The sequence below is a fragment of the Chinchilla lanigera genome, unplaced genomic scaffold (assembly GCF_000276665.1).
Source record: "Chinchilla lanigera isolate Chin_1 unplaced genomic scaffold, ChiLan1.0 scaffold00105, whole genome shotgun sequence".
In the NCBI taxonomy this organism is placed as follows: domain Eukaryota; kingdom Metazoa; phylum Chordata; class Mammalia; order Rodentia; family Chinchillidae; genus Chinchilla; species Chinchilla lanigera.
In genome coordinates this window covers 1,504,643-1,525,723 of record NW_004955506.1, presented here as the reverse complement: position 1 = coordinate 1,525,723, position 21,081 = coordinate 1,504,643, and the positions used below count along the sequence as shown (strand labels likewise).

Sequence of the window (21,081 nt, the reverse complement as noted above, 5' to 3'; positions counted from 1 at the left end):
CTGGGAGGGGGCAGGTTGTCACCTGAGAGTAGAAAGGGGGAAAAATAAGCCGAGACCTAGAGCTCAACAAAAAGGGTCACTTGTCAGTAAAGCACCTTGCAGTGCCCACATACACTCATTACAGACAGGTCACAGCAGGAGTGGGCACACAGTGCCGCAGAGTTCAGAACATGGTCATCCCTAGTAGTAAAAACAGCACCAGGCCAAGGGGGCAGGCTGCGGCTGGGCCACTGAGCTGCCTGGGCCACAGGCCCCACCCCCAGGTGATCCTGAAAAGAGCACAGTGCTGGGTGCAGCCCTGGCAGCAGGCACCTTACTGCTGAGGTTCTGGCCACAGGGCACCACAGTCCTTCCTCAGCACAGCAGGAAGCACTGGTGCTGGCAGGGCTTTGTGCTTTGGTTGCAGGGAGCACCTTCCCACCTGGCAGCCCAAGAGGGGCTGCTGGAGCTCCTGGGATGTGGTGCGAACAGCAAGGGACAACAGTTACAAACCCCCAGTCCTGATCCCAAAATCCCTGTGTTTCCATGGCCTTCCCACTGGGCCAGCAGTGGTTCTGATTGAGGTCTGGAACGTCCAGTGGAGGGATGCTGTGCATGAGCCCGGGGACTCCACGCGAGGAACACCCTGCTGTGACGAGGCGCGGTATGGCAGCTGTGGGGAAGAAGGGAAGAGTGAGGGGTGTCAAGCCCCTGGGTCCAGATGTGGCCTAGATACACCTGAGGCCTATCTCCTCCAGCCCTCCCTGTGCCTTCTGTGGCCCCATGTGGCTCTGGCCCAGCCATGTTCCTCTTGAGCAAGGAGCCAAGAGCACAGCCTCTTGTTTCTAAATTTTTCTCTGTAAAACCACAAAAGCCCTGGTTTATCAGTGTGGACTGACAGAGGCCAGGACCCACCTGCTCACAGCAGGACGAGGCTGGGGCTACGCAGCTGCTTGTACACCTGGAGGAGCCGCTGGGCCGTGGCACAGGAGCCAGCTTCATCCTCAGTGCACAGCCGGTCACGCAGGCTCTGCACCTCACGCAGCAGCGCCTGTAGGCAACACAGTTCAGACCCTGCACCTCTCTGGGGATGTCCCCATACTTGGAAGGTCCAAGGAGGAACACTGGGCTATGACCTCAAACATGGGACATGCAGCCAGGTGGGTCTGGCTGGAAGAACAGATGGGGCAAGAGACAGGAAACAGCTATGACCCTACCCACTCTGCTCCTGCCCAGGAACCAAGCTACTCCCCTGAAGGCAGGCCAGCCCTGGCTGGCTGGGTGTCTTTTCAGCAACTGTGTGCAGGTGCCCAGATGGGAACACTCACCTCATGGTTGGCGTGGATCTGGCGGAGATACTGTACACGGAGGTCAGGTGGGCTGGAGCCCCGGGCAGCCTGCTCCATGACCATTGTCTGGGGGACACAGGGGTTTGTGGGGGTGCTAGAGAGGGTACTTCCCACTGCACCCTGAGGTGGGAGCCTGCATCTGGAGGCCCTGTCCTCACAATGTGCAGAGCAAGTGACACCTCCTCTTATCTGCCCCAAGCCTTTTATCTGCCTCCCTGACCAGAGACTGGGTCACACACCTCAAGCATGCTCCTAGGTCCTGCCCAGGGGCCCCCTGGAGTTACTTGTTTTTTGTTTGTTTGTTTGGTTGGTTTTTTTTTTTTTTTTCCCCGGTACCGGGAATCGAACTCACGACCTTGCACTTGCCAGGCAGGCACTATGCCGCTGAGCTAAATCCCCAGCCCTGAGCTAAATCCCCAGTGCTCCCTGGAGTTACTTGTAACTAACCCTTCTACTAATCCTAGCCCTTCCCCTGCTCACATCCAAACCTCCCCACTGCCCACTCTGTCCTCAGCTCAGACAAGCTGAAGGGCCCATCCAGCCCACCTGCTTGTCTACACAGCAGGCCTGCACAGGGCGAGCCGCCTGCTCCTTCTTCCTGAAGGCAGCCTGGTTTCCCAAATACCAAAGGCCCCTGGCAGCTTTCTAGGGATGACAAGGCCCTCTGGAGTAAAGCTGCCATCCAAGCATGAGCTGCCTGCTTGGAACTCCAGGAAGGGCTTTCTCACAGTGGAAGCTGCCCATCTAGGCCATGCTCACACACAGTATATGCTGGTGTCACCAATCATGCTGATTCCCAACCACAGAGCAGCTGCAGTGTGTGACTGTCAGACCCAATTCATATGTGGGAGTCCTAACCTCAATACCCCTAAACCCAACTGTATGTAGAAAGAGGGGCTTTGTAGATGGCCAAGATGAGGCCATTAGGGTGGACCTATCCCAACAAGGTTGTCCCTATAAGAAAGATCTGGTCACAGGTGACAGAACTTTCTTGGGGACTGGCTGGCCCTGTGCATGGAACTACCTCTGACATGTGGCACACACTGCCCTGGACACCACCCTGCCAGCTCATAGTATCAGGCTTGGACCCTGTGTCCAGGAATGAAATCAATGCTGTGCCATGAGCACTTCATAGGATGTGCTGCAGGGTCATGGTAGGGTCGTGGCATGACATCAACCAGAATCAAGCTAACCTTCTGAGCTCTGAACGGAGCTAACAGTACCTGCCTGGCCTAGGTAGGGCCTCCATTCGTGACCCGGCTTGGGACACTGTGGGGCCCAGAAGCTGCCAGGTCAGAGCAGCCAGAGTGCAGGGTGACAAGCTCCAAATAAGGCCGATAGAGCTGGAGCTGAGAGCCCAGTGCCAAACTGGCTAGGAGTGGAACTTATAGACCCGCTTCAGGGGCCGAGGCTGTGCCATGGCCACAGCAGGTGGAGCAATGGACCTCAGGCTGTGGACAGAGGCTACCCTGCTCTGAGCACCAGTCAGACTGACTTGAACACAGGAACTTCCCAGACCTGGAAGCACGGGCTCCAGCAGGACCTGGGTACAGCACCATCGTGGCTTGGTCCTGCTCTAGGAAACCCCCAGGGCCAGTCACCGTGCTCAGAGCAGGCAGGCAGACAGGCACCCCACCAGTAATCCACACCCAGGCCTGGCCACTTTGTCTAGCCCCTGCTCAGTCAGGGCACGTGGGACCTCAGGCTGACTTGGCATAAGGAAGTGGAAATCCATCACCACATGGGCTCAAGCAGGCCTTGGACAGGGGAGACTGGGAGCCAGGGGCACATCTGGAAGGTAGTATCTCCCTGCTGGAGAGAGCTCCTCAACACCTCACAGTTGTCCACACAATGCCTCCTCCTCTGACCCCTTGCAGGCCATTCTGCCTGCAGCTGTGCAATCCTCAAAGCAGCCCATAACCCTCACAGCCTCTTTCCCACCCGGGCCCCAACAGCTGCCATACCTGCATGCGCCCAACAATGGCATGGTGTGCCCTGCACATGTCAGCCAGAGAGGAGCTCTCCACCTGGATCTCTACAGCCTGGATGGGCCCTGCCAAGCATAGGTCATTCATGGCCACCTGTAACACACACAAGTCCTCGCTGGCAGTCCCTGCCTCACCCCTCAAGGGAGCCCCAACTCCTGGCCTGGGATGCCCCTCAGTATCCTGCAGGCAGCCAGAGCTTGGGGCAAAAGGCCCTGGCCTGGACAACTTGCCAAGAGCCCTTGGCAAGAAACTTGCTCTCTGGACACAGACACAAAGGGAGACCCTCAAGACACAGGGCCAGGGAATCTTCTCAAAGGCTGCCCCACCCTACGCTGCATGCCATGGCCCACCTGGCAGCAGGGTCAGGCCATCGAGTGAACTCAGATGTGGACCCGTCAAGAGGGCCAGCCTCCAGGAACTCTTGACTGCCTGTTGACAGGCCACAAGCCAAGAAGCCTTGGCCTGCTCTCTACACACGGCACCCCTATGGCCGGCATCACTTCTACCAACCGCGTCACCGCCAGACCCAGCCACATGACCCAGAGATGCCTCCCACCTGATAGTGGCCCAGCCTCAGTCTGGCTGGTGGGCTGTGCAGTAGGCAGCGGGGCCAAGGTACATGAGTGACATGGCTTAATTCCAAGAGGATCATGTCCACCATCCTCGGGGACAGTGGTATCCTGGCAGCCGGGACTGCTCTGCAAGTCTCTGACAATGGGACATGAGAGTCTGTCCCAAGAACAGTATATGAGAGGGACATGCTGGGGCCTGGCAGATCCACTTTAGCTCCTCAGAGGGACAAGTATGTTAGCCGCTCCTAGGGCACAGGCAGCTGTCCAACAGCACGGCAGCAGTGCATAAGGGAAGGGGACCCTTGGGTGAGGAGGGACCTCACAGGAACCTGAGCTATGGGGTCAGCCCTGGTCAGATTCCTCTAGAGCCGCCCAGCACCACTAGTCTAGGGATGGCCTCAGAACAGCTGGTTGGGAGGCCAGCTTCCCCATGGCCAAGTGAGCTGTGCCCCTGCTTGCCTCGTGGATGATGAGGTGGACGTCAGTGCCATCTGGGGCCACGCCCTGAACGGAAGATAGTGCTTGGGCCCTCACGATATCCACGGCAGCATTCTCTGCGAGGAGCCACTGCAGGGTGGCACTGCACAGGGAAACACCTGTCCAGGAGAAAGGGGGCAGGAGACTGGGCTGGTCTTACTAAATAGCATATGGTGGCCACCTGATGTGCCCTTCCACTTTACCTGAGGGCCCCACCCCAAACAGGTAGCTGGGTGGGCTAGCCAGGAGGAAGGGAAGGTGTTCCCAATGGGGCAGCAGGGAAAAACTGTGCCTGCACTCTCTGGAGGCCCTGCCAGCATGTAGGCAGCCAGTCCTGAGAGACAGTTCCACTATGGCAGGAACACACACGGGTGCCCTATGGGGGTGGCCATGGTCACCACCCTGTGCACAAACCCAGAAACTGTCCAACATCTACTGACAACACATAGTAACACTGACAAAAGAACACCATCCTGGTACAAGACCGCCACGTTACACAACACAAAGGGCCTCACACACACAGCGGGAGCAGGAACCTGACACAGCAGGCATGGAGCTCAGAGATGATCCCAATGGTCCTGCGGCCCCTAGGAGCAGCTACCCAGGTGCTGGCCTTGTAAAACTCACCAGGCCGTTCCCTGGTGACACGTCTGCTTCTGCGTTTAGGTCATGCTTCCACCGTTTTTAAGAAACACAACTTAAAAGAAAAACGTGGTGGCAGGACAACGCAAGACAAGACTCCAACAGCGACCAGGATGCAGCAGAGCTTGGAGGGCTGCAGGCCCACAGCTGCCCCAGGAACCACTGGGAGAGGGAGAAACGACCCATGTCCACAGGCCTTGTGGCTGAAGCCGGAGCGAAGCCACTTGGCACCACCAACCTGAGTGACTGTCCTCCAGGGCAGCCCTGAGCAGCTCTGCCGACACTCTGATGGAGGCTGTGGATGGGGGGAGGTACTTAGCCCGCAGGGCTTCGGGGCCTGCTGACTCACTGCCAGGAGGTCGGCATGTTTCCAGGAAGGTGTCCACCAGGTCAGCAGCAGGGCCAAGTGGGCAGGGTATGTGCGCACGGGGTGGGGCCAGGTTGGGGAAACGCAGACACTGTAGCATGTCCACTGTGTGCCTGCTCAGGGGCAGACAGATGCCCTCCTGCTCTGGAAGGAGATCAAGGGGCTGTTCCTCCAGAAAGGGGTCCTCCAGAGGATCCGAGGGAGCCAGGGCCCTACCCACCACCTCCTTGAGGCTGTAGAAGAGTGTGCAGGACATGGTCACAGGCAAGTCAAGCACACCACTTTCACTAGGGCCCAGAGGCAGTGTCACTTCACGCTGACTGCCGGGGCTAAGCCGGTCCACAGGGATGGTGTAAGTGACAGCTGAACCGGCAGAATCCAGGTCTAAAGCAGAAGAGCTGGTGAGAACCTGGATGCACAAGGTCCACCCTTGGTCCAAGCTGAAGTCGCTGTTGTTCTCCAGCAGACAGGTGGCCATGAGCACATCTTGCAGCTGTAGGCGGCTCCAGGCAGTGGTGATGGTGCATGAGATGGGTGGGGCGCCCTCCCGGCTAGACAGTAGGGCACAGCTCACGTTCATGGCCTCATTGAGGCTTGTCAGGGCCTTGTTCCGCTGGTCAACAGCTTTCTTCAAAAAGGACACTCTGCAAAGAGTAGATGTGGCACACGGGGAAGGAAAGAGACCCAAGTGGAGCGTGCAGAGACCTCTGAGGAGGCAGCCTGAGGGTGGTGTCACAGAACGGGCATGGGTATCTCCTGTGACCCAGCCAGGGAAAAAGGGTGGGAATACTATCCAAGAAGCGGGGATTTCTTGTCTTCTGGAGGCCTCTGATGCAGCCCTGTGGACTTTTGATGGGGCCAGAGGCAGAGTAATGGCTACATGGGCTGTGGCCACCAAGAATACTACCACCCAAGAAGCAGCATAGAGCTGGAGCCCACCACTCACCTCTCAGAGACATCGCCGATGCCGGAGAGTAGCTCCTTGATTTTCTGGCCTGCATTTTCTGTAGTCATTTTGGTGGGACCAGGCATCTCAGAGTTCAGGTCTAGCCGGCAGGTCATCAGGCGGCCTTTGGCAGACAGGGCCAGGAGCTCAGTGCCACCTGATAGACATCAAAGTCAGCAGGCAAGGGAGCAGCTGCTGTGACACTCAGCAGTTTACCCCAGGCTCTCGGACTAACAGAGGCCCATGGCAATGTTTAAGGGAGAAAAAGGTCCATCTCTCACATTCTGAAGGGCCTTCCTGAGATGGGACTTTGGTACAGCAGCAGTGGCACCAAGGTGGCATTTGGGACCCATGGACAGGACAGACTGAAAGGGGGGAAGATACTGTGTGCCACAATATCTGTTAGCACGGCCTGACCTTCACTAGGCCACACAGAACAAGACTATCTGAACTCTCCCAGAGAAGTTCCTGTAGTGCTCTGGTCCCAGCCTACCCTCCCATCCTGTGTCCTCCCTGGGAGCCTCTTGAAGCTTGGCTGTATCCATAGCATCTATCTGCTCTCTTCTGTGCAGCTGGACTGCCAGGGAGCACCCAAAGACAAAGGCTACTTCTGCTGTGAGTCTGCCTGTCTCCAGCCACCGTAGCACCACTTTGGCTGTGAACCCTGCCAAGATGGGTGGCTAAGCAGCTGAGGCCAGTCATCTCACAGGTGCCTCCATCTCTGGCCATGTCCACCCCCCACCCCATTTCCCTGAGGGTCTCCTTTCAAACCATTTCTTTCACAGTATCTTCCATGGCAAGATTTATCAGTATACTCACAACCTTCCTAATGGGAAAATGCACTGGGGAGAAGGTGGTGGCCTTCCTCACATCCCAACACTGGGTAAACACATCCTGTCTGATTTGAGAATGCCATGACACCATCTTCCTTTGGCCCAGAGTGGCTCATAAGCAGCCATACAGTGGCTGAAGCAGGTACATCTCAACCCTCAGGAGTCATATAAAGGTTTGACCAGAACTGATTTGAGATAGGTTGAGGCAGACACACTTGTGCTGGTCACCAGGGGCAACATGCTGAGCTGCCACTCAAGTGAGGGGCCAGAGTCCACCGAGGCAGAATGCCATACTTATCCTGAGCCCAGGGCAGGCATGCACACTGTTGCCCCCTGACCCTGAGACATGAGTGAGTGAAAAGTAGGCTGTACCCAGTGAGGACAAACCTATACCTTTTAGTTTGAAAATCAGAAGAAACCAGCAGACATACCTGCAGGTGTCCTAGATAACACGGAGAGAGTAAGGACGCTACAGATGCTCAAGCTGGCTGGGCACAGCAACGGGGGAAGGCCTCCAGGGGCTCCGTCAGGCTGTGGCTGCTCCAGGTTCAAGGGGGTACCTCCTAGAGCCAGGTCTACCACGCAGAGATCCGAAGGGGTGCTGTGGTACAGGCGGCTGCCCCCACTGCAGGCAGCACAGAGCACAGGCCCTGGGAGGAGGTACTCTCGAAGCTCTGGTACCAGACTGCCTGACTTATTCCAGCTAGCCTTGATGGCCAATGCTCGGCCATGGTGACCAAGGGCCACCAAGCAGTCTGAGTACACGTCCTCACAGGGCAGCATACTCTCCACAGCCTCCTCAGCCTGAGGCTCTGTCTTCAAGGCCCCAATGAAGACAACGGGCTCCTCTAGGTGATGGAGGATCTTGACAAGGGCCTTTGGGTCACCTGGGGCTGACCTAGAGGTGACCAAAGCTTTCAAGACCACACAGCAGAGCTGCCCATCAGGGAGACCACAGAGGATCACAGGTGACTCCAAGAGGGTGGCATCTGCTCCAAAGAGTAGCCCAAAGAGAGCCTCCTCCAACATGAAGCCCCCACAACCCTGGGGATGGCCACGGGGCACCCTGGAGCCTGGTGGTGACACACAGCACAGCACTGGCAGGAAGCAGGGGGCTGTCAGCTTCCCTGGGGCCCCAACTGGTGGCATGGTGGCAGATAACTCCACCTCACCAACCAGGCCTCCTGGCCAGCAATCCTCCCCTGGACAAGGTCGCTCGAACAGTTGCATCTTCCACTGGGCGGGGCTCTGCACCAGGGCCACGAGGACATCATCATGCACAGTGAATGCACAGAGTGTGGTATGTGGGAGGACGCAGGCCTCTGGGTCCACAGTGATCACTGGGGAAGAGATTTCACTGTCCTTGTCCTCACTTGTCTGGCTTGAAGACCCTCTGGAACAATGGAACCAAAGTTAGGACTAGGTGAGGCAGACTGCACACCTGTTCACAATAACCTGCCTCAGAGCAGGCTACACAGCGGTTACCACAGGGGGTGCTCTGGAGGGAACCACAAGACTGTCAGCCTAGCGGGCCGGGATTTAGCCTAGTGGCGCAGTACCTGCCTGGCAAGTGTGAGGTCCTGAGTTCGATTCCTGATACCCCCTGCCCCTCAAAAAAGACTGTCAGACTCTTGGCAGACCACCTGCCATACAGATTCCCACCGGCCCTGTGGGCTGCTCAGACCCAGCAGGATACAGGGGCTCAGATACATGATTCTTCTCAAACTGTAGGCTTTGTTTTCAAGCTGCACACACTGCCTCTCTACATCACATACCAGCAGCACCAGACACAGCTCACACTACGAAGTGCAGCTCCCACTCCAGGAGACTCACCTCCCAGGGGCTTGCCTGAGGGAACCCGCCCATCATGCCAGGAGCAGGTCTGCTCCCCTAGTTCAGACGTGACCATCTGAGCCCCACTTGAGAAAAACTCTCTGCCAGCAGGAGACTCTTGAAGAACACCTGGTACATCGTGCCAGGGAGTGCAGCCCCTCCATTCCTAATGCTGTGATGCAGGACCATAACTCGGAACAAATCCAGAGGCAAACCACGTGCACATCTCCTGGATTAGGTGAGGAAGTCGACTCTGTGCAGGCCACGCTGGCCTTACAGAGGACAAGGCATCCCGAGCGGACTGAGGACGCGCGAGTCACGCTCATCCCTCACCTTGTCCGGGACTCCAATGACAGACAGTAGATGCCCCTCCGGGCGCAAAGAACGTAGAGCGCTCTGCGAAGGGCTAGGAGCTGCAGGTGCCACACCTGGTCGGGGAACTGGTACACCGCCTGGACGTCAGGAGAGCCGGATCAGGCCAGTCGCTTACGAAGTCCGGGGTCTCACCATGGAAAGCGCCGCCCCCCGCCAGCCGCCCGCCGCCCGTCGCCCGCCGCCCGCCGCCCGGTGCTCACGGTCAGCAGCCCGCCCTCCTGGTCGTACACGTAGACGAACTCGCTGCCTGTGGAAAGGAAAACCTCCTCCTCGTGGCACAGCACGCGGGGTTTGCCCGCTGCTAGGCCTCCGAGCGGACAGGAGAAGCCCGCCAGATAGTGGACGCGCGGCTCGGTGCCAGCCATGGTGCGGGGGAACCCGGCGGGGGCGGCACCGCCTCCGGCACTTTACGGCTGCCCACGGCAAGGCGCGGCCTTCGCCGTAAAGCGGCGCTGCGTGGGCGGGGCCAGCCCGTTGGCCGGCCTGGTGCGAGGGCTGTAGCGTAGGCGGGCCAAACTGGGGGCGGGGCGGGGCGGGTGGCTCGGGCAGGGCGGGGCCTGGGGACCTAGGGGTGGAGACTGGGCCGGCATAGACTGGCCTGGTGCGGGCTGAGGTTCAGGCGGGCCGAGCCGGCTCGGACAGAGGCGGGGCCTGCCCAGGCCTAGGGGCGGGGCTGGGGCCGACTTAGGCGTTCGCGCCCAGTGCGGCCGCTGAGAAGTTGGTGTTCACCCACATACAGGCCACGACCCAGCGACAAACGAATGGACACAGCGATACCTTACCCCACCTCCTGGGGACTCTCCACTTGCTTCAGGAGGCCACAACCAGGGGGCCCGGAACGTCCCTAAGTCAAAGACCAAGGACCTCCCACTTCTTTGGTAACTCCATCTTAAGTGCCCCCGAGGCGGGAGAAACACTTGAACCCACTTTCAGCGACAGCCAGGCCAACAAAGCAAGATCCACCATCCTATTTTCTTTCGGTGGTGGTGGTAGTGGTACCGGAGTCAAACTGAGTTTTGCACATGCTAGGCAAGGACTCTACCGCTGAGCTACTTTTAAACTGCTCAGGCTGGCCTCAAACTTGCAGTTCTCCTATCTCAGCCTCTCCTGTACCTCAGATTACCGGCGTGCGCCACTATGCCTAGTAAGACTCCATCTCTTAAAAGGGAAAAGGAAACATGCATCTGAAAAGTTCGGAGGCCAGATACCCAGGACTAAAGGAGGCATCTGAGACGTGGCCAGGTGTGAGGGGTCAGCCCTAGAATTTCCCGAGTCCTTGTGTACCTGACAAAACAACTAATTGCAGGACCCCAGCCTCATGTTGAGGCTTGGGTGAGCCAGCCACTACTGCGCAGATCCTGGCGCTGACAATGCCAGTGTGGCCCTTTGGCTCACTCTGCCCTGCTGGGCTGCTCTGAAAGCATTTTGACTGGAGCAGGGGGCAAGAGGGATGAAGCCATCTTTCTTAGCATGTCACACATGCATCCTCAGTTGATTTGAGCACCAATTTTAACCAGATTCGCCTAGATGGGTCACCCATGCACACACAGTCCACCCAGGACAGCCTCCAATATGGTGGAAAGCACAATAAAGCTATCCCACAGAAAGGGCCCAGGTGGGGGAGTGGAGGTAGGGGACTAGCTGATCGGGGAAGACCCTGCTGTGGGTCATTCTAACCTGCCTCAGCTCTGGTCCCCATCTAGCCCCTTACTATGATTTGAGGATTTATGACAGTGAACATCTTAATCAAGGAGGGAGTGAGCACTGGACAGCTGGGGTGAATTAAATACAAAAAGAGCTCAAGGCTGTCCTCAGCCCAGGCTCTCCTGGGAGGAGGTAACCTATAGGAGTGGAAGGTGCACACACTACTAGGAGGGAGGTAGTGAGACTGCAGAGTGTGCCCTGGTCAATGATGTCTATGCCAAGTTGGGAGGCACTACCATGCCCCTAAGGAGCCAAACACTTATAGATCATGCTGGAGGGAAACCATGGAATGTGTTGGAAGCTGCAGGTTACACCAGGGATGTAAAAACCCAGCAGAGAAGCATGCAGGTCTGGAATGGAGACCTGGGGCACAGTGGACCCCAGTTCTACATCCAATCATGGCTTGAATGATTTCTTGAAAAAATGCATTGTCCCAGAACCTTATCACCCATAGCAGCCAGGACAACTGCCATGGACTTCCATTACAGTTTTCTTTACAGGCCCTGAGTGATGATGGGGCTGGCTGGTAGGTTACCTGCAGAAATACAACTTGGGCTTTGGGGAATGAGTCACCTGCACACACAGCTGCCATGCCCCATGTGCAAGACACATACAGGAGATCCTGAAGAGCCCACTGCCCCAAAGCCCAGGCCCATTTTTGTTGCTGGCCATTGCCTTGCCTCACTGCAGAGGCTCTTTCAGACTCAAGCTGGTGTTTTTTAGTGTTATTCCAGGGAGCAGTGAGTCAGCTGGTCTGAGTGTAGGGCTGGCACCAACGTCAAAGGGAGGGCCCTAGAGGAACCCCTGGCTATCTACAGGGAAGGCAGTCATCTCTGTGGCACTTGTGCCATCTGGGGCTTCCTGGACTTTTTATCTTTCACTTGCTGCCTGGCTGTGTGCACCTGAGCAAGATGCAGAGACCCAGGGAAGGGGCTACATGGCCATCAGACTGGGAAGAGGCAGTAGAGACATCTCAGGGAGGCCAGATTGCTCTCCCTTCCACTCAGGTATGAACCTGGAAATACAATACCCAGGATCCTGTGCAGACTCAGTGGAGTGGGGAGCACTCTGACATGGCCAAAGCACATCACCAGAAGACAAGGACATCTTGGGGCATAAAGTTACCAAATTGCCCCACAGAGAGCAGATGCCAGACGTGACCTGTGGAGATCAGTTCAGTCAATAGGAATGACACGCTGGGAGTGGGGCAGTCGCTTCAGGCGCTTTTTATTAGGTTCCACTGCAAGGCTGGGGTCAAGGTAATGCTAGTCCAAATCCAGCCAACACACACCTGTGAGCCCAAAGCAGAGCTGAAGCGGAGCACCTATGTCCCAGGAGCAGACTGTCAGAGGTGGGCTGGGTGGGCAGGGCCAGACTCCACCTTTGGGCCAGGATGGGATCTCAACAGCTGCTGTGGTTCACCTGGACAGATGTGCGCTCAGGCACTCCTCTCTGGGCTATGGTACCTGCTGATATGAGCGGGGGTGACCACAGGGGATGTAAGGTGGGGCTGGAGCCACTCCCGTGTAAGATGTGACCACTCAGGCCTAACCCTTGGCAGGGCTCAGCCTAGCTGGTAACATTAGATTGACTCTCTTTGGACAATAAAATAAAGTGCATTACTGAACAAAGAGTAACTCAAAACCATAAGCAGAGAAATCACAACACTTTTCTTTAGCGAAAAGACAAAAGAAAACAAGAACTATGTAGATGCCAGAACTTCAGAGTAAGAAAAATATTGATTGAGGAGGAAAGGAAATGAGTTTGGTGGATAAACACAAGAGTGAGTGGGAAGAGGAGACAATAGTAGTGGTGGCAGCAAGGTCTCTGGAAGTCTGCACTGTCTGGCGCCTGCTTAGAAGGGGCAGCAGTGCTGGAGATGAATGGCCTTGGAAACAGGTAAGCAATCAGCATAGAATCATCTCAGCTGATCTTAGGGCCCAGGTAAGACAGTGGAGGACAAAACCCCAGCCAAGGAAGCTAGCTGTCAGGAGGCAGGCCAAACAACCTGACTTGGCATGATCCCCACAGCACACCAGCAGACAGACTACTCGCCTGGCTACCTTCTACCTCCTCTGACACCACCCCCTCCAAAAGCCCTGGCCTGACATAAACACAACAGGCCCATAGCCCCAGGAGCAAATGAAATATCAGCCTTCACAAGATCCCACAGCAAGCAGACTAGGGTACCAGCCACACCCCTGCCATGGTACAGCAAGCAGGCCAGGTTTTTCTGTCTACAGGACCAAGGACTGGGGGGTGCTTCATGGGCTTGCTACTCCAAGGTGACAGTTTCCCAACTGTCCACCACTGGGCTGGCCTTTTCCAGGGCCAGCACAGCTGATTTGGCTCTCATTAAGGAAAAGAGGCATTAAAATGCTCACAGCTCGCCTGGGAAAGGGCCAAACCACAGCCACATGGCACACTCATAACCACTGGGACCTGTTCTGGATTTGTGGACCTCCCATAGTATCAACTGCCTAAGCCCCAGAGGTCTCACAAGGCCCTCTCTTCAAGGCCCATTTCTTTTTTTTTTTTTTTTGGTACCGGCAATTGAACTCAGGGCCTTGCACTTGCCAGGCAGGCACTCTGCCACTGAGCTATATCCCCAGGCCCTCAAAGCCCATTTCAATAGACACAGCACAAAGAGGCCATGGGGAGAGGAACAGTGTTGGGGAGAGAGGACCAGGGCCCCACAGCTCACCCATCCCAGCTGTCTGGAGGGGTTGCCTGCCAGGTGAAGGCCACGACTCTATTCTTGCTCAGCCACCCACATCATCAGCTGCCACAGCTGTGTGGCTTGGTAGAAAAGTCTCAGGCACTGAGGTTTGCGAGGCGAACTGACAGTGCCCCTGTTTACTCACCACCCTGAACACCCAGAAGGACTGCACTAAAAAAGGGAAGAGAACAACAGTCTAGTATCTCTCCCTCCCCTTTTGTGCAGTTTTATCTTAAAACAATAAATAAAAGTCTTCTGGGGCACAAAGTACTGATTATTACAACCAATGCAGACTTTAAAATCTCACCTGGTTGCTAGGTGAGAGAAAGGAAGGCAGCCCGCTAATTTGCAGGTCAAGCCAAGGAGGGTGTGGCCTGGCCACATGTGTTCCCACCAGACAGCAGCCACTCACATGGGAGGGACATGGCCCGCTTGGACAGGGGCCTCTACCCCAGAGCAACAGAACAGAGGCAGCCAAGAGTTCCCAACCACACAGGGTAGGGATGAAGAACAAAAAACACTGAAAAGAGGGGAAAGGAAAGCTGGTGGCAGCCATCACCCTCCCTGCACCCCCACCCCAGGTGATAATGTGGAGGTGCCTGATCCTTCCACTACGGTGGGGTTGTGCACTGCGCAAGGCGTGTAGGGTATTCCTGGGCAGGGCTGCTTGGCATTTCCAGTTGGAAGGCTGGCTGGATTCAGGCCCAGCACACCTGCCAGAGCCACCTCTCCAGGATTGGAGCTGAGAAGCTTTGGTGGGTCCAAGACACCAGGGCAGCTGGTCCTGCCCCTGCAGGGCTGCTGGCTTCGGCCACACAGGGGACACATCACACTCCTGGCTTCAGAGGGCTGGGCTAGCCCAGTCCACCCAGCAGAGGGCCGGAGCCCTAGGTCCTGGGAAGGCTGCACATCTCGCAGTGACCTGTGCCGGGTTGGTTCATGAAGGTGCAGTGCTGACAGGCCCACATGGTGGCAGTGGCAGCATGTGTGGAGCCTCCAACAGCGCCGTACTCATGGAGGCCTGGGAGCTGCACACCAACAGTGCCTGTAGGAGAGGAAGAAAAGTGAGTTCTCATCACCTGTGCAGAAGACTCTTGCTTGAGAGCACCGTGGCATGGGCAGAGGCAGCATAAGAATACTCACTGCTCACACCAAACCTGTTGTCTGAATCAACCATGACGGCCTCCAGCAGCAAGCACCACCCCTGCATGTGCAGCTCCCTGTGGCTCAGGAGCACTCCTCTGGCTGAGTCGTGATACTGCTCTGGGTAGACACTGAGTGGTTTCCCCAGTAGCAGCTTTTTGGGCTATTAGGACAAAGCTGCCAAGAGCATTCTTGAATAAGCTTTTTGTGGGCCCATGACTTTACTGCTTCCAGTGAGAGCCCAGGGGCGGGACTGCCGGGTCACAGGCTAAAGCATGTCGAAGTTCTCTTTTTTTGTTTTGTTTTTGGTTTTGGTTTTCTTTTTCCGGTACCAGGACTCGAACTCACAACCTTGCGCTTGCCAGGCAGGTGCTATGCCGCTGAGCTAAATCTCCAGCCCCTCAAAGTTCCTGAAGAACTCGTGGGAGCGGGTAGCTATGGGCCCTCGCTGTTCCACATCCAGCAGCACCTGGCGGTGCTCTAAACTGTATTTCCCTGAAGACTCATGACACCAATCATTCCTCTATCTCCTTCTGTGAAATGTCTAAGGCTTGCCTTTCTCTTTTTTCTTTTGGTGTGTGTAGTACTGGGAACTGAACCCAGGGAATTCATACTATTATTATTTTTTGAGACACAATGCTGGAATTATAGGTATGTGCCACCATGCCAACCTGTTTGGTTTTTTTCTTCCTTGCTATGTATATAGTTTAGCTGGGCTTGAACTGACATTGTAACCCAGGCTTCCATCAAATTTGTAATTCTCCTGCCTCAGCTTCAAAGTGCTGGGAGTACAGGCAATGGCCACCACACCCACACCCAGTAATCCTTTGGTTGGCTTTTCCTTAAAGCCCTATTTGATTATGGCTTGTCAATGCATTTTGGATGGGAGGCCTTTATCATATGTATGCACTGCAAGTACTGTCTCCTTGCCTGAGCCTTTTGAAGTTTCTGACAGCACCCTTGGATGAACAAGTATGTTTCATTTTTAATAATCTAATTTACCATTTTTTTTCCCCAAGACAGTCTCGCTATGTAGTTCAGGCTGCCCTTGAACTCACTATGGAGCCCAGGTTGTCCTCAAACTCATGGAGATCCTCCTACCTCAGCCTCCTGAGTGCTGGGATTACAGGCATATGCCACCACACTGGGCTAGTTTACCAATTTTTATTTATTTTTTGGTACTGGGAATTTAACTCAGGACCTTGCACTTGCCAGGAAAGTGCTGTGCTGCTGAGCTATATCCCGGCCCTAGTTTACCAATTTTTAAAAGAAAGTGTTTTTCCTTATTTTATCCCAAAGTCCTATATCCTGTCTAAAATATCCTTCCTACGCTAAAGCTGTGAAAATAGGCATGTATAACACACTTAGCAAGATGCTCTGTTTTTGAACACATAAATACTCTATAGTTTTAGGCCTCATCAGTAGGCCCACAAGCTCTGCTGAACTGGTTTCTGTAAATAACACTGCTCACTGCTGAGTTCCAGGTTCATCGGGTCCCCAGAGATGCCCAGCCAGATGTCTCAGTGAAGCCTATCCTCTTTCAGGTTCCTGCTGCCAGCAATGCCCCACTCTGCTGCCCTCATGCTGCTCATCCTCACATAGCACAGACTGCCTCAAGCACTAAGCACTGTAGCTTTGAGTTCAGCAGGGCAAGGTTTCCAGTTCCTGTCCTGTCTGGTAAGATTGTCTTCACTCTTCTAGGTCCTCTGCCTCTAAATGAATTTTAGGACTTATTGATTTTTATGACAACAGAAACAAAAACACGGCCAGGGATATAGCTCAATGGCACAAGTGCTGGTTTGGCAAGCACAAGGTTCTGAATTTGATTCCTGGTACCAAAAACAAAACAAAACAAAACAAAAAGCTGGGCATGATAGTACAAACCAGTAATTTTAACACTCTGGGAAGCTGAGGCAAAGAGACTGTCTGAAAACATTAAGAAGAAAAAAAAAAACAAAAAAAAACTGACACCTTAAAGATATATTACCGGGGCTGGGGATTTAGCTCAGCGGCAAAAGCGCCTGCCTGGCAAGCGCAAGGTCGTGAGTTCGGTTCCCGGTACCGGAGAAAAACCAAAAAAAATAAAAAAATAAAAAAATAAAGATATATTACCTCTTCCAGCCAAGAAAAATGATGTATTTCCCATTTAGTAGCTCTTCTGGCAACAACTACCTTCCAACACAGAGCTCTTGCCTGGCCCTCTTGGGGTGCCTCTAGTGCTACATGTCTCATGATGCTGTTATAGGTGGCACTCTACTATTAATCTACAATCACACGCTGAATATTTCAGCACAGTGAGCACTGATGAACACAAGGAGCTCTCAGGCAAAAGCTGCTGCAGGGGACAGGCCCAGATCCCATCACCTGCTGCCGTGGGATCTGAGTTTTTATACCATTAAAGTATAGGGCCAGTGCCAAATGTCTCATAGGGATGGAAAACACAGATATCTTTTCAGACAGGGGTGCCTGGGAAGTGAGGATGCACATATCTGGTATACTCATCTATATTCAACTCACAAAGCCAAGCACGCCTACGTCCTGAGGCCTGGACAATACATATGCTGTCAGTGAGCACAGCATGTGCCCAGCAGGGAGGTCCTGTCTATGCTTTTCCCCTTGTCCATGGCTCCCCAGGATGCACCAGGGTCAGAAGTCCAGGTGTAAGGGGCTGCAGCTGCAGCTCTTGGTGGGTGGGTGGGGGGCACTTACTGCACAGCTGCTCGATGGTGGCCCACTGCTCAGACTTCTTCCACGTTTGTGCCAGCTCTTCATTTCTGGTCCTCACTGCCTCCAGCAGCAGGCTGATGCTGTCCTGAGACACCAAAAAAAAAAAAAGGTTCCATCTTGCTCTGCTTTTACCAATTTTATCTTCAACATCAAGACATATTTCAGAGGGAATTTTAAAAACTGAAGAGGCTCCTGGGTGTGATGGTGCACACCTGTAATACCAGCACTTGGAGGCTGAGGCAGGAAGACTGCCATAAGTTCAAGGCCAGCCTGGGCTACATAGTGAATTCAAGGTTGCCTGGATTACACAGCAAAACCCTGTCTCAAAAGAAAAAAAAAAAAAAAAAAAGAATAGGCTCTCACTATGTAACACAAAATGCCCAATTTGGGTCTATAAATACAAATGTTAGAGTGAGCTAAAATTTAAATTCTTCCCAAACAGCCCAGAGTAGGCATCTGCACTCTCTGTCATGGGCTGAGAGTGGCGGCCGAACAGCCCAGGGGTCAGAGGGTTATGTCCTCGGTCCTAGAGGAAGGGATAGAGAGAGAGGAGGCCAGCTTATAGGACCCATCCTCTTCCTCACACTTTACCCTCTGCCTCTTTCTCTTCTCCATTGTGTCTGGAAACCACACTCCACATCCTCAGCCTCCAGTATCAACATGCAGAGAATTAGAACAGTGAGGGCTTGATAAAGACTGCAAGACTTAGTCAACTAATAAATATTTTCTTTCCTGTTTTGGTAATGGGAACTGAACCCATGTCCTTTACTGAGCTACAGCCCCAGCTCTTTTTTTATTTCCTATTTTGAGATAGGGTCTCCTACATGGCTAAGTTGCCCAGGCTGGCTTGAATTTGTGAACCTCCTGCATGGTATGATTACAGGTATGCATCACCACAGCAGGCCCCACCAAATGTTTTTTAAGAATAATTGCAGTCACATTTACTAATAAGGTTGCTCTGACACACAGGGAGCCTCTCCTGTCATTCCTGACCCAGGGTGGCAGGGCTGACTCTGTGACAGGAGGTAAAGTTTCCTGGAGTAACTGGAGAAGAGACAGAGGGGTAGCAAAAGCCACAGGGTACTTGATGTCCAGTATCAGAGTGGGTGGTTTGGTGACAAAATAGCTACAAAATAAACCCAGCAGCTGGGCGTGGTAGTGCACACCTATAATCCCAGCACTCAGTAGGTGGAGGCAGAAGGATTACTGGGAGTTCAAAGCCAGCCTGGGCTACATAGCAAGATCTTGCCTCATCAATAAATAAATAAACCCAGTAGATAGAAGAATAGCTACAGACTACCTGACACAAAAATGCCCTAAGGGCTCTACTCTGTCTCCTTTGGGAAAGGTGCTGAGTAAGTGCTATAAGGTTCAGAAAGAGGCCTCCCTCCTTCCCTGGTGTTTCTTCAAGGTTTAGGCAGAGAAGAAAGGGTCACAGGACAACACCCACACCATGGCACATGCAGAAGCCTCCTGGAAGGACCCACTGCCTAGAGAGGTACCCTGATCGGCCTAGAGAGCACCTGTGGTCTACAAAGCACTGGCCCTTTCCTTCCCCATGGTGTGTCTCCTGAATGCCAACTGTGCAGCTGCACATGTGGGGCCTGGAAGTTGGCCAAGCCTCTAGGCTAAGGCAAGATGTCAGCAACGAGCTTGCTGTCAGGGCAGAGACTGTCTACACTGGGGGATCCTAGTTTTCTCAACTCATTCATCTTCTAGGAGATTATAATCAACAATACGGTCCTTTGCCATGGAGGCCATGGTGACAACGTTCATCTTTCCATCACAGACCCCTCTGAAAAGCTGCTGCCCACACATACCCACACAGCCACAAGGAGATGACCTTTGATACCAGGTTTCACTCGGCTTCCTACCACACTCTGGTTTGAGAAAAGGGAGTCAAGGGGCATCTCTTCTAGCTCGGATCCTACCTGCAGAGGCATAACTTCATTGGTGACCAGAAACAGCAAGAGGTGGAAATCCGAAATGGTATCCAAGAACACAGATGAAGTATTCTGGGACAAATAGGTGGCCAAACTGTGGAAGTCCTGCAGACAAAGGGGCAGGAGAGAGAAGAAACATGGACACTGTGTTATCACTTCTAGAGCCAGATCCTGAGGGAAGCTGCCAGCTACTAAGACAACACGTAACGCTAAGGGAAATCTCACCCTCTCTTCTGTAACCACTGGAGAGGGTCCAAGAAAAAGAGGCACAAATAGCCCAAAGTAAACATCTGACCCTCCTAGGCAGGGGAAGTGCTCAACATACCTGCCTAACACGGTGTGAAAGGACCAAGGTGTGTGAGGAAACAAGTGTAGAAGCTCACTCAGCATGAAATAGTCAGATGCAAAATGCCCCTTTCCTTTGAAGTAGAGTGTCTGAAGAAACGGACCACTTCAGAACAGGTAGGAGACCCATCTGCTCTCTCTTGTCTGGCTGCCCTCCTGAGCTAGGGCAGCACAGAGTGAGGAGGTGGAACAGAGAGGGCAGTCATGGCCCAGTGTGAATATGTCCCAATAGCACTGAGTACGGGAGCCCCAAAAGGGCTCCCTTTCCCCCTGACAAATACCCCATGTCCCCCAGGAAACAGGAGTGAGGAAGCAGAGCACCAGAAGAGGTTTTACCAATAAACCACAGTAGAAGAAAATTCACTTACAGGAATTCCTCAGTTAAGCTTGTCTGAAACATGGGTACCAAGCTGCCATCCAGGCGGAGGTGGAGCCCAGAATGCCTATGTGCTTAAGGCAGTAATGGCAAACCCTGGTCAAGCTTGAGCTGCTGGTGAGAGCAGCTTGAGCAACGAGCCTTCTGGTACCACACATCATGCTACAATGAGGCCTCCTGGCCTGCAGTGGAGATGAGGGCACAGCAACAAGGAAGCAAGACTGTTTCCACTGCTCAGTTCCACAAATGTACATTTATTAATGGACCAACCAACCACACAAAGTGACTAATATATTTTAGAAAAATTAAGCAGTCAACTGAGAATGGTACTTCAGGCAAGATTGTAGGCCAAGGACTTATACTGCAGCCATCTATCACCTAGAAAGGAGAGGTGCCCACATGATACACATGCCCTCAAAAAAGGTCTCTCTCATGGGACTTGCTGCAAGAAAAATGATGGGAGTTTCAAAGTGTGGCAATTTCTGGGAAACCAAAATTGAAGAGCTTACCTGTGTCTCACCTAGTACATCTCGGTTTTCAATAGGAAACGGATTTTGTGAAATAGAAAATGTGTAAACTGGATCCTTAGGGAAGGTTGTTGTGATCTAAAGAAGAAAAACACAACCAAGATAAACTCTGCTGATAACAGTGTGGATATGGTCAGGTTCACCCAAGTAGCCCCAGCAAATGCTGGGGCAAGTCACACACACAGGGATTCTAAGAATCCTACAAGCTCCATACTGAAAGTGTCAGTTAACTATTA

General features: G+C 53.8%; 2 protein-coding genes across 3 annotated transcripts in view; both read right to left on the bottom strand.

The window, feature by feature from the left end:
- Nucleotides 1-63: 63 nt before the first annotated feature.
- On the bottom strand, nt 64-9,816 carry Faap100 (Fanconi anemia core complex associated protein 100). 2 transcript variants are annotated; one of them, XM_005407273.2, is made up of 10 exons: nt 9,562-9,809; nt 9,320-9,438; nt 7,585-8,546; nt 6,321-6,477; nt 5,246-6,018; nt 4,348-4,484; nt 3,293-3,409; nt 1,308-1,394; nt 895-1,030; nt 64-652 (listed from the first exon to the last, which is right to left on the bottom strand). In XM_005407273.2, the coding sequence occupies exons 1-9, from the start codon at nt 9,724-9,726 to the stop codon at nt 899-901; spliced, it is 2,649 nt and encodes an 882-aa protein (XP_005407330.1). In that variant the 5' UTR covers nt 9,727-9,809; the 3' UTR covers nt 64-652; nt 895-898. The 2 variants fall into 2 exon arrangements, 1 of the variants encoding a protein (XP_005407330.1); XR_264322.2 differs by lacking the exons at nt 64-652; nt 895-1,030; nt 1,308-1,394; nt 3,293-3,409 and having other exon boundaries at nt 4,398-4,484; nt 4,993-6,018; nt 9,562-9,816.
- A 2,452-nt stretch (nt 9,817-12,268) lies between these two features.
- The window catches only part of Nploc4 (NPL4 homolog, ubiquitin recognition factor), a 62,119-nt gene continuing 53,306 nt past the window's right edge, over nt 12,269-21,081 (bottom strand). The window contains exons 14-17 of the mRNA XM_005407271.2: nt 20,828-20,923; nt 19,586-19,702; nt 17,637-17,739; nt 12,269-14,829 (exon numbers count right to left, since the gene is read on the bottom strand). Of these exons, the coding sequence (XP_005407328.1) occupies nt 14,672-14,829; nt 17,637-17,739; nt 19,586-19,702; nt 20,828-20,923 (474 nt within the window). The 3' untranslated portion in view covers nt 12,269-14,671. The remainder of the gene's footprint in view (nt 14,830-17,636; nt 17,740-19,585; nt 19,703-20,827; nt 20,924-21,081) is intronic.

What these genes read in the sequence shown, in the direction of transcription:
- Faap100 (XM_005407273.2), bottom strand. Translation starts at nt 9,726, where the DNA reads ATGGCTGGCACCGAGCCGCGCGTCCACTATCTGGCGGGCTTCTCCTGT. An exon ending in ATCGGCGATGTCTCTGAGAG is followed by an intron (nt 6,019 to 6,320) that starts GTGAGTGGTGGG and finishes TACTCTTTGCAG; the next exon opens with AGTGTCCTTTTTGAAGAAAG. An exon ending in AGATCCACGCCAACCATGAG is followed by an intron (nt 1,031 to 1,307) that starts GTGAGTGTTCCC and finishes TGTTGCCTACAG; the next exon opens with GCGCTGCTGCGTGAGGTGCA.